The sequence below is a fragment of the Strongylocentrotus purpuratus genome, unplaced genomic scaffold (genome assembly GCF_000002235.5).
Source record: "Strongylocentrotus purpuratus isolate Spur 01 unplaced genomic scaffold, Spur_5.0 spur5_scaffold_10, whole genome shotgun sequence".
Taxonomy (NCBI): Eukaryota; Metazoa; Echinodermata; class Echinoidea; order Camarodonta; family Strongylocentrotidae; genus Strongylocentrotus; species Strongylocentrotus purpuratus.
Window position 1 is genome coordinate 29,128,768 of NW_022145595.1, and position 12,596 is coordinate 29,141,363.

The 12,596-nt window shown below is 36.5% G+C and overlaps 1 protein-coding gene across 1 annotated transcript; it reads right to left on the reverse strand.

Annotated features, from left to right (window-relative positions):
• Positions 1-1,198: 1,198 nt before the first annotated feature.
• On the reverse strand, positions 1,199-11,952 carry LOC579158 (methionine aminopeptidase 1). Its single transcript, XM_003726837.3, has 10 exons — positions 11,783-11,952; positions 9,866-9,994; positions 9,289-9,349; positions 8,574-8,665; positions 5,136-5,287; positions 4,297-4,367; positions 3,664-3,795; positions 2,897-3,040; positions 2,550-2,615; positions 1,199-1,580 (listed from the first exon to the last, which is right to left on the reverse strand). Exons 1-10 carry the CDS (start codon positions 11,909-11,911, stop codon positions 1,408-1,410), a joined length of 1,149 nt encoding a protein of 382 aa, XP_003726885.2. The 5' UTR covers positions 11,912-11,952; the 3' UTR covers positions 1,199-1,407.
• Between the last annotated feature and the right edge of the window lie 644 nt (positions 11,953-12,596).

Below are 12,596 nucleotides of genomic sequence, written 5' to 3' on the forward strand. Positions count from 1 at the left end.
TAATTCTTTGACCTCCCATATGATTGTAAATAAGAAGGGAAATAAATATAAACATGATTTGAAAAATCATGAAATGCATGATCTCATAATATAAAGAGGTATGTAATGTTCATTAATACCCTAAATTCATTGTCGAATGCAGCACAATGGCAGCATTTATTTATACTAACATTGGAATAATTCTTAACTAATATTTCTAATACAGGTAATAGTACAAGTAATATCATAGTGTCAGCTTCATGTATCAATATCTTGCATTCATAACAGATAATGCTCTTTATGAAAGTTTACAATATGCCTTTGATAAAAAAAATGGGACGTCATTTCTGTATATGAAGTGCATCAGAAATAAATATAAAACCATTAACAGTTGTGTAACATAGCTTTTTAAGGAAAATAGCAATGCACTATAGATTACCCCCAAGCAGCGGGTACCCGTATGTCATTTTTCATGATATGAAATGCCATAGTTTGTTTTATTCTGGACATGAGGTTGCGACTTGCCTCATGCACTATGCATCAGAAATGTAGAAGCTCAAAGAACATGTTTGGTAGATATTTTGTATATCTTTTGAAGCCCGTCTGTACTAGTTTGGCCAGGAGGGATTAGACCACCCAGCATGGTCACTGACAAGTGGCTATCTCATCAACTCAGCTCTCAATTAACATAAGAAAAGGGGGATCATGGGGGACCAATGGGCACCGCTAAGGCATTGTTTTCTATATAGAGGGAGCAAGTAGCTACAAGTAGTACAGTGGGGCTTTAATTAAAAACACAGGATATCGTTTCTGAATATGAGGTGCATCAGAAATAAATATTAAACCATTCAACAGTTGTTTAACATTGCTTTTCAAAGTAAATAGCAATGCACCACAGATTACACCCAAGCAGTGGGTACCCGTATGTCATTTTTCATGATATGAAATGCCATAGTTTGTTTTATTCTGGACATGAGGTTGCAGCTTGCCTCATGCACTATGCATCAGAAATGTAGAAGCTCAAAGAACATGTTTGGTAGATTAATATCTTTTGAAGGGATTGGGTAACTTCGTCTCAGATCCTGGATTTAGCTCATGCTGCATTGTCTGATAATTATAAACCTTTAGGTCAGTCAGGAACCCCATAACTTTTACAAGCCGATCGCCTGTCTGATTATCAAGATATTTCTGATTGGAAATAAGCGCAATTTTTAGGGCTTCAATATTACACCATACGACAGACACTGATAACACGTAGGGTCCTGTATTTCAGATTTAACATTTTTAAACGATCCCTTTAAAGAAAGAGTGAAATAATAGATACTTGCATCCCATGATGCCTATCTATGTAATCCCAGCCACTTGATTTATTCAACAAAAATGCAGGAAACATTTGAAAAAGTCGCTTATGAAACCTAGGAATAAAAACTACGAGTCCATCTGATCTAGGAAATGCGGTCTTCCGTGGCCCGCGCCCCTCGCTGTCAGAACCTCCACACCGGTGTCCGTGACGATCATGGTATGTTCAAACTGCGCTGACCACTTGCCGTCGGTGGTCACTGCCGTCCAGTCATCGGGCCACAGAGCATCCTTCCAAACACCTGCAACAAGCAACAATGAGTTCCACGATATTATTAAACTTGTCACATTACTTGTTAAAACATTAGGCAAAAGTATGGTGGGCAGCAAGATTACAAGGGCGTGCATTGGCTTTTTTTTAAATTCCATGTGATCCTAGCTGGTTATGACAACATCCATAAAGTTAGGGTTATTTATATCATGGTGCAAATAGAATTCTTTATAATTCTCATTGATGAATTGAACATAACATTTTTCCTTTACAAAATAATTTTATCTCTTGCAAACTTTTTTGTGGATTTAAAAAGAAATATTTTAGGAGAAAATCAGTATCAATTTGATATTTCAAATGCTTTCATGACCTTATCAAAATTCATGATTGTACGTTTCATATCACTTACAACTTTTTCAAAGATTATTTTGAGTTTGAGCAAGACCTGAAATGCCATCTCATGCAAGATATAACAACAAAACAATAATAATAATAGTGGGTTCTTGTATAGCGCTCATGTCTGTCAGACTTGAAAATAATATTTAACTTTTATATAGCGCTTAATACAAATGTCTCTTAGCGCTTTACAAATATACTATTACCCCTGTCATTGGATTCAGTGCTTGCCATCTCCACTCCCTGGGGAGCATTCCAGCCGGGCGTTACTTGACACTCCTGGTGCTCCCGACTGTTACCCTGGCTTTAGCACGGCTGCCATTACGGCGCTCTAGCATTTCAAGGAATTAATTCCTGCCAGGTAACACCTGGGTTGAGTATGGCAAATGTAGATCAATGACTTGCCAAAGGACATTAGTGCCGCGGCAGGACTCGAACCGCGGACCTTGTGATCAACAGTCGGTGACATATCCACTCGACCACGACACCTCTACATAATGTTTGAATATGCATACCATTCCATCATTAAGTTATAGAGGTGTTTTCTTTGACGATATAATGATATAAACTTCATGAAATGCAGGCCGCATATGCCTCTACTCACCGTCGTTAACCATAGGTTCTATAGTAAATGCATGTCCAGGCTTCATAACTCCCACAGCTTTATTTTCTGAAATAAGACAAAAAAGAAGTGATTATAAAAAATATATAAAAAAGGAGGATACCACTGATCTCTATCATAATAAATTTTAGATTTCTGTTGCCCGCAAAAAACCCGGATACTTGTCTTCTTTCATCAATATTTATCTTGAAACACATTTATTTTAAAAATCCTTGCAGATGTGTGTTAAATGACATCCTCTTTCACATCATTATTTACTTTAAATGTAAATTGTGAGGCTCCCAACACTTTAAGAGGGGCTTTAAGATGGTTATTGATATGCTACTTACTGGCATAGAATGGAACATTGGGAGCGGTGTGGAAGAGTTTGTGTATGCCGTGTCCACAGTATGTTCTTACAACTGAGAAACCATGTGCTTGGCAGTGCTTCTGTATAACAGCTCCAACGTCACGATACTTCACTCCAGGTTTCACTTCAAAAACGAAATAGAAACAATAATTAAAGGAAGGTTTCATAGAATATCTGCCCTTAACAGCAGACTAATTTCCATTAACACGTTGAAGACATAAAAACTGTCTCAAGTTATTCCAAGTATTCAATGGTTTTAAGCAGGATCAATGCAAATAAATAAATTAATAAATTAAATATTTAATTGACAGTTATAACAGAATTTTTTTTAGTAATGGCCTTCAAGTCAAACATTTGTTAAAATTATATTTCATAGATAAAACAAAGAGAATAGTATTGCTTGATGATATTTTTTTTTGAACTCATCACTTCAAACTAAATAACGTCGCTCTCTTATATTACACTACAATGCTGCTACATGTAAAGCCTCGGTCACAAATGCCATTACGATCTGCTACGAACGCCGTACGAACGATTTTCAGACAATGGAAATTCGGGAAGACAATGGAAAAACAGGGAGCTTCGTACAAAATTATCGTTCGTACAAACCTTTGTGACCGTAGCATAAATTGAAATATCATATCAGTAGCTGTTGATACTGCTTATATTTTTTACTACAGGTTCACATATCTTGTTTTTATATATTACACATAATGCATAAGTAAATACACATGTAAATATTCTCACCTATATCTATAGCTTGCATCATACTCCCATAAGTAACTTTCACTAGTTCTTTAATTCTGTCATCTACTTTGCCCACAAAGAATGTTTCATTCAAATCGCCATGGTAACCTCTGTAGTAAACAGTGATGTCAACTGTGGAAAAGAAAAAGGCAAGAAATTAATCTTTTATTGGATTAATTCATACAATAGCATGCAATGTAAATAGTGATTTCAAATGATATCTAACAAAGTAAGAAAATGTTAAAATGTTTCTCAATAACATCAATTTATCTTGAATGAAAATCATAGTGATGAAGATTTTTAGCTCAAACTGGCAATAACTACTGATGTATTTCAAAGACTCATTTAAAACAGTATACACCTGAAAATCATCTAAAGGTTATATTATGAAATGCTTGTTTGATGAACAAAAGTAGAACAACTATTTGCTTTGTGGAGAGAAAAAATTAATGCAGGTACACAAAACGAAATAGGAGTTCAAAGGTTGAACATAGTCAGCATTTACAATGTGTAAATTCATATTTGATATACAAGTGTACAAAAGTCACAAATAGGGCAAAACCTTATCTAATAAAGCATTCTCACAAGTTTTTTTTATGTCTAGCAGTCTTATTTCATATCTAGGGTACTTACCATTGACTATGTCACCGTCTTCTAAAGGTCTCTGATCAGGAATCCCATGACATATCACCTCATTCACTGACCTGCATGATATAAACAATGTTGAATATTTGAGGACAAATTCTTAAAGGGATCGTTTAACAATGTTAAATCGGAGATACACGGCCCTACGTGTTATTAGTGCCTGTGATTTGGTGTAATATTGAAGCCCTAACATAATTGCGCTTAAATATGATCAAGAAGTGCCTCAAAAAAGTAAAAATCTTTGAGTGACCGGTTTTACCATACTCATTTTCCCCAATAAACCGTTTGGCAAACGCAAAATTAGGTTTCGATTTCCAATCATAAATATCATGATAATCAGACGGGCGATCGGCTTGTAAAAGTCATGGGGTTCCTGACTGACCTAAAGGTTCATAATTATCATTGCAGCATGAGCTAAATCCAGAATTTTGTTTCAGAATCTGAGACAAAGTTACTGGATCCCTTTAATCTTCATTAAAAGTTGACTGAATTAGCCAGAGACTAAGATTTTTTTTTAAAGTCGAGACTATATGGCAATTACTGCTCTGCACTAATTCACTGACATTATTTGATTTCCTAACTTTGAATTTAGACCCAACACTATACCTAACCCTCACCAAAAACTGAACCTAAAACACAAGCTCTATATCTTTGACATTTTTTTCTTGTAAGATAACCCAATCTTAATATATTCTTTGTCTATCTGAAATATCCCATTACTCAATTGGTATCATTAAAAAAATACCTTTTCCCCAAGATATTATGAGTAAAATGTCTTGAAATGTCCCCCTTCTAAACATAAACATTCAAGATCACATGTTACTTACGTGCAGCATGACTTGGGGAAACCCCTATAGTTGAGTGGTGAGGGATAGCAGTTTCTCTCTATACATGCCTTGTGTACAGCATCATCAATATCATCTGTTGTGATACCAGGCTTAATCATAGCTGCCGCTATGTCCAGGACTTCCCTTCCATACTGCCATTAGTAAAGAAGATAGATAGATAGATAGATCCATTTCACAAGGTTATATACAATACAATTGCAATTCAAATTGAAATAACACAAAATATGACATAAATCAATAATCAAACATATAGACATTTCATAAAAATTCATTGATCAGATTCAAATTTTTGTTAAAAAAAGAAAGAGATAGGGAGAGGTGTAGGAGAGGGAGAGTTGGAGTGATGACAAAGAGAGAGAAGGAGAGAAAGAGAGAGAAGGGGGACGGGAGAGAAAGACGGAAAGAGATAGAGAGGGAGAGAAGGAGAGAGAGAGAGTTGAAGAGAGGAAGAGACAGACAAAGGGTACCTTATCATTACAGATGAGGGGAGATGGCAAGAAATATTCAGTAATGCAGAAAATTGAGATAAAAACTATCAAAATTCATTCACATAGTTCAATCATGGACTGTGAAATTCTAAAAATATTGGTATTACATTTCAAAAGATTTATAAAGTAAGGAAGAGAGCTGCACTGGAAGCGTTTTGTTTTACATTGGTATTGTTTAAACTTTGATTGAGATCTTAGAGAATAAGTGCTTAGTTGTCTGAGAGGTAAACATTCTTTAAATTGAGGGTGTTTGACAAGAGCATTTGCAAAGTCTATACATAACTGCTTACGTCTTGCTTCTAATGAACATAGATTGCACGTTTCCAATGCTGCTTCTTAATTTTCATACTGACGTCCTAAAATGATTTTGCAAGCTCTTTTCTGAATACGTTCTAAAATATATACATGAGTTTTTGTTAAATTACCATTTAACAATTACAAGTTTAACCCTGCGCCAGTCTGCTAAAATTGAACGAGTACAGAAGAGAGCTCTTCGCATGATTTGTTACCCGACTGACTCTCGCTATGATCACCTTCTTCACCAATTTGACATTTCATCTCTTGATAGCCGACGTGTTGAGATCCTCGCGCGATTTGCGAAATCACTTCTGGGTTCTCAAAGACACCGCCATCTCCTGCCACAACCGCGCCATGTGAATACTTGCCGCAGTTTAAGAAACTCCGATCATTTGTCCCTTCCACGTTGCAGAACCCAGCGTTACAAACAATCGGCAGTTCCCTCTCTTGTTCGTTTGCTAAATTCGATCAACTGAAATCTTGTTAGATCTGTTTTATGTATTGTCATTTTTCAAACTCTCTCCCTCTCTCTCTCTCTCTCTCTCTCTCTTCCTCCCTTTCTCTAGCTCTTTCTCTCTCCTTCTCCTTTCCCTCCTCCCCTCTCCCACTGTTTCTCTATTTCTGTCTTGTATTTCCTCTTCTCAATTTTCTGACAATGTGATAATTACTCATTAATAATGTTCACCAACATGTATAGGTCATTGACATTCACCAATTTTAAACAGTATAATAACAATTCCATAATGGCATTCTAAGTCATGTTGCATTTGACATTTTCGTATTATGTGCATTTTACTTTTACAATGCTTCATTAAGCTGAATCAACTCAATTCTCGTTCAATTGCTTACATTTTGTTTTTGCCATGAATTGAACTCTCTTTTTTCTCGTTATCCTTTCCCTCTCCCTCTCTTCCACTTTTCACTCTTTATTTCTTCTTTCTTCTCTCCTTCTCCTTTCCCTCCTCCCCTCTCCAGGCCTGATAAAAACCCGATTTAAATCGGTTTCCCGATTTTTTTTATTTTTCCCGATTTTTTCCCGATTTTTTCTTCCCGATTTAAAAAAAAAAAAAAATCCAGATTTTTTTTTTTTTTTTTTTTTTTTTTTTTACCAACTTTTTTTTTCTTCCCTATTTTATCCTGATTTTCCAGATTTCCCTCTTATTTTCTCTATTCTTCCCTATTTTGCCCTATTTTTCCCCCAATTTTCTTATTCGAAAGGGGGGAAATGTTGTTAGATGCCATTTTTTCCCCGCGAATCCTCTTTTTTTTTTTACTCAAGGGGGGGCGTGGTTGAGGGGAAAACAAAAAACCTATTTTTTTTTTGGTGCTCACTATCACTACTGCCTCTCCCACTGTTTCTCTATTTCTGTCTTGTATTTCCTCTTCTCAATTTTCTGACAATGTGATAATTACTCATCAATAATGTTCACCAATTATGTATAGGTCGTTGACATTCACCAATTTTAAACAATATAATAACAATTCCATAATGGCATTCGTATTAATGTATCATTTGACATTTCCGTATTATGTGCATTTTACTTTTACAATGCTTCATTAAGCTGAATCAACTCAATTCTCGTTCATTTGCTTACATTTTTTTGTCATAAATTGAACTCTTTTTTCTCTCGTTATCCTTTCCCTCTCCCTCTCTTCCACTCTTCATTTCTTCTCTCTTCTCAATTCACTGACAAACTGATTATCACCATTTTATAACTTACAATCTTTTTTTTTTTTCTTCATACTTTAAGTTATTACTGAATTTTTAATTCAACTGTTTTTAATGCATTTTTATATGATACAATGTGAGCAATGTAATTTAACTTATTACTGAATTTTTAAATCTACTGTTTTTAATGCATTTTTATATGATACATTGTAAGCCAATTATTGTTAGTCTTTGGACTTTTTATTTGGTATATTTGTAATAAAACCAAAACCGAAAAATTGAATTAAAAACCAGTACCCCATAATCTAAAATCGAACGAATGTATCCTTTATATATAAGTAAAAGGTCATCAACAGGCAATCCATACTTCTTAAGGCAACGAAACATAAACAACTTTCTATTACACCTTTTTTTTTTTTGAAGTTACAAATTACCAATATTTGCACAATGCAACTCATGTACAGATAGTGTTCTATTCATAATTTGTTTCCTTTAATATCATGTACATTTATATGATGACATTACATTTTCACTAGATACAAAAGAAATGGGAAATTATACAGTAGGCTTGCGGTTGCACCATATAAGAGAAAGGGAGGATTGGGAAGTCCTGAAAAAGGACTCTCGATAATCTTTCTTTCTTGAGTGTGTGTAGTCCTGAAAAGGACTGTTGGTGTAGTCTTCAAAAAGACTGTTGGTTATCTTTCTTAGCTTATAGTTCTAAGGAGAACTATAGCGCCGGTTGGAGAGGATAGGTGGCAGGAGCCGCAAGCCTACTGTATATCTACATCACCATGCAAGCCGATACTTATAAGCAGCATCAAATGGGGAATTGATTGCTTGCTGATTTTGGTCTCTTGCAAAATTTAGAAACTGAACAATCACCCTCCACCCCCTTGCAGGGAAATTGTGCTTGCACAACTTTGACTGTATCTTGATCTCAAGGTATTTATATTGCCTTACCTTACATGCTGCCCTTAGACCTTCAATCTCATCCTTACTAAGTTGCTTGATGTAACTGTTACCTCTGACAGACATCTCACTAGCTGGGTAACCTAATATGACACAAGGACATCGTTATAACATGGCTTGATACTAATTTGTAACTTTAACAAATTGCACCTACCAATATGCACATTCACCACTCTCTGTGGAGCATTCCAGCCTTGTCCCAGTAAGCCCATTTTACAGATGCTCACAATGGTCAGCAAACTGCAATAAGTTATTTCATCTGATCACGTACCCATTCAACACCTGGGTGGAGAGTGGCAAATGTAAATTAAGGTCTTGCCTAAGGAAACTAGTGAAGCACCAGGACTTGACCTCGTGACCTTTGCATCACATGCCAACAGTTTAAAATTACTTGACTATGGCACCTCTATATGACAGAAGGACCTTGTTATAACATGATAGATACTGTCAGATGTAACATTTATACATACTAGCTTTACACAAATCATTTTTTGCTGATTAGTACCCTTTAAAAATTGTTTGTCTTAGTCATGATAGGAATTCTATATTGTATCATTTAAACCCTTTGTCTGCTAACATCCAACAAATGGAACAAACATTGGAGTGCCACAGTTGACTATTTGCACATGCACAGTGCGTATGGAACACACCAAAAACACTGAGGCAGGTGCAGGTTTCAGTACACAGAGTGAATGAGAATGCTTACCCTCAGGATGGTCAGCATAGTCTGGTCTGTCTATGGTAAGAGGTAAGTCTCTTAAAGGCCCCTGGGTGAAGGAAGCAAAGTCAAACTTTCAAACCTGTGCATAAAAGCTACTCGAGGTAGACAAAAAAAGCGGTCTCTATGAGCAGGTGGTCATTATATATCGGTTTCTATAATACATGTTTTTATGAGAAACACAGGTCAAGGGGAAACATAAATTGTGGTCTTCATAGACAGGTGGTTTTTCTATACGGGTGATCGCTACAGTGGGTCCCAGTTAGAATGCTAGCAAAGAGGGACTTCATTTTAGCAAACCAATTGTCCCAACACTGGGCTTAAGCCTTAGCTCAAAATTAGGTTTAAGGTTTCTTTTGTTAAACATGATCTAACCGAAGGTCAGGTTTAACTCAGACCACTAGGTTCAGAAAATTACCTTGTTAAATCAAAACTTTGTGAATTTATATCAGGGCCAAAAATAAAAAAAATAAAGATTTCCATAGCTCTTTTGCAGCTTTTAAACCTGAATTCCTCTCTGCTCTAATGTATGTTTCACTGGAGTGTCTAAACATAGTCAACTTACCCGAGGAGATGGGCGCAGTTTTCCGGTGAAGTAATAACCTGGCCAAGGACTATAAGGTTTGACTTCTTGTTTCGCTTTCACTTTCTTGTGGACTTGTTTATGCTCTCCCCAGCTTCCTTTGAAACATTCCTGTTTAAAATGAGAGAGAAAAGTCTTTTAATTGCTGTATACTAAAGACACCCTATTTGTTGGATTCAATTGCCTTAATCATGCTTTCTAAACTAATATGACTTCTAGTTTTGTACACCTTTGCATTTTCATACTGTACCAATCTGTTGCTAGCAAAAAACAACTTTTTTGTTGCCCTGTTCGATTTCATACACAAACAAATTCACAGGTCTATTTCTTTTTTTTCTTATTTTTGGTTTCTTGTTGCTTTTAGTCTTAGTCTCTCTCTCTCTCTCTCTCTCTCTCTATTCTGTTCTCATGTCCTTTCCTGATTTTAACCTCTTCTTCTTATCCATAGTCAATCTTTTACCTGTTTATCTACTTTGGCCGAGTGTTGTAGCATTGTTTTTCATTCCCACTCCCCCCCCCCCCCCTTCATATTCCCCTTCTGTTCTTTTCCATTATTAATCCCTCCGACTCGGGCTTCTGAATCTTTTTCTTTCCAGTCTTAGAGTAAAGGAGCCCGTAATCGGCCAGCTCCCGTTTTCGGCCGATTGGTTGGATGCAAGGTAAAATCACTCTAAAATACATCGCATAATAGCGTAACACATATCCCACACATACCATACCATGCCAGTGTCACTGAAGAACCACATTTGCAATGAAAAATATATCCTAAAATATCACATTTTAGCGATGTAATCGCCGGTCCCGCTACCCGAATCTGAAAAATCGAGTATCTTACGCGTGTCTGTAAGAAATATGGGTACCATAAAATGAGCTTTATTTCAAGTATTTTTCAGATTTAGAGCCCGATTTTGTGCTAGTCGCAAGCTCAAAAGTATCTCATCGCATGTATTAAATCAATGCAGCCGCACACCGCGACGCACACACGATATCTCTGTCTAATTCAGATTCCAACTTCCGATCACCGCTGTGCCTGTCTTCGGCCAGGTGAGCACCAGGGAGCTCAGGCGTGGGATACCTGCTCCGCCCGCTTGTGCTGTACATCAGCGCGGAAACGCATGGCGCGCGCGAGCGCTTCCTATTGACTTTGTACATGCGGCCGTAAACTGAAACGCTCGGCCGATAACCGGCTCCAAAACAGTGAAAATTGAAATGAATATTGTCATGGCAATTCGTGATTTTTTTTCTGGGATTCTTTTTTTGTTTAAATAATAATATATTTGCTTCATGATTTGAACAAGAAATGATAATAAATAGGAAGTAAAGAGTCCTAAAAATAGGATTTTGTCTTAAGTGGCCGAAAACGGGCTCCTTTACTCTACTTCTTTTTATTAAAAAACAGCAACAACAAAATATTGTAATTAGTTTTTCATTCTTGTTGTGTGACATGTCTGTTATTCCTTTTGATTTTGTTCCATTTCTAACTTTTGACTACAAGGCAGTTAGTCTACTCTCAAGTCTCCAGCTTTGCTCTAGCGCTCTTCCTCTTTTCCTTATTTTCTTTCTTTTTTTTTACCTTTAGTTTTACGTCCCTATTTTCTCCTTATTTTGCTTAGACTATTTTACTTTTTCTTTCCACAATTATCTAACTATCAGAGAGGGGAAGAACTTAAAGGTGTGTGGGCTACCCACCCAGGAGCTCCCATCATACCCATAAAAAGGGAAATAATTATATTCTAGATCTACGATTGCAAACTCAACGCAAATTCACAAAGTCAACACAACATCATCTAATCATTACTACACAGTCCACAGCATGTGGGACTACACTCATAGTACATTGCACTCATTTTCATTATGCGGATATGTGGTATATTACATCAAAGAGGTTATCTTTCTTACTTGTGAGCAAAAGAAAGATCCTTGTATCTGAAGCTTGATACATGAAGGGCATTGTAACTTTGCTTCTTTGTCGCATCCCACAGTCTCACACGTGTGAAGAGTTGGATTTTCAACCTCTGCAGTCGCCATGTTGCTTTTTTTCTTCCTGTATATGATAGTCTCGTTTCTAAGCCTTCATGTATTTCATTGATTAGTCTTGTTCCTGGTTTTTACTTTGGAGATGTCATCCAGCCATTTTTTTTTTAAAGTTTCAGTTTGAATACCGAAACAAAATAATCAAAATATAAAGGGGGTTGCGAAAAATAGGGATGTAAAGGGGGTTGCAATTACTTTCATGCCCCTTTTATCGAGAAAATAAATGTAATAATAAAGCAGAGAAGGGGGCGGATATGCCTACAAGCTACAGGTAATTTTTCATCATGGCCGGTGTGACCGCGCCCTTTGTCCTACCAGTTTCGTTTTGTCCGTCGGACATAACATGCGGGTTTTCTGCTCGCACGGATCGTCCGAGGGACGATCCGTGCGGTTTGCTATCCGCACAGTCTGTCCTCATATTGTTTTACGTGTATATTTGATAAAAGGAAGCAACTCGGTAAATCATGTGGTAGACATTTTTTCTAGAAATTACATAATGATAACTCTCTACAATTTTTTTTAAAGCAAATGGGCCAGTCCTTTTGAAGGTAGAAGTGAATATTTTATTTAAAACCTTTATTCTATGAATATCGGCCCCACAACTGTTGTAATCGATTATACTTTTGTACGTGGCTTCGTTCTTCAACCAACTCACTACTAGTAAATACTCGTGATTCAG

Bases quoted from the DNA above. Each gene is read 5' to 3' on its own strand.
- LOC579158 (XM_003726837.3), bottom strand. From the start codon at position 11,911: ATGGCGACTGCAGAGGTTGAAAATCCAACTCTTCACACGTGTGAGACT. The intron at 4,368-5,135 runs GTAAGTAACATG...TATATCATGCAG, and splicing joins TTCCCCAAGTCATGCTGCAC to GTCAGTGAATGAGGTGATAT. The intron at 3,041-3,663 runs GTGAGAATATTT...TCGTTTTTGAAG, and splicing joins GATGCAAGCTATAGATATAG to TGAAACCTGGAGTGAAGTAT.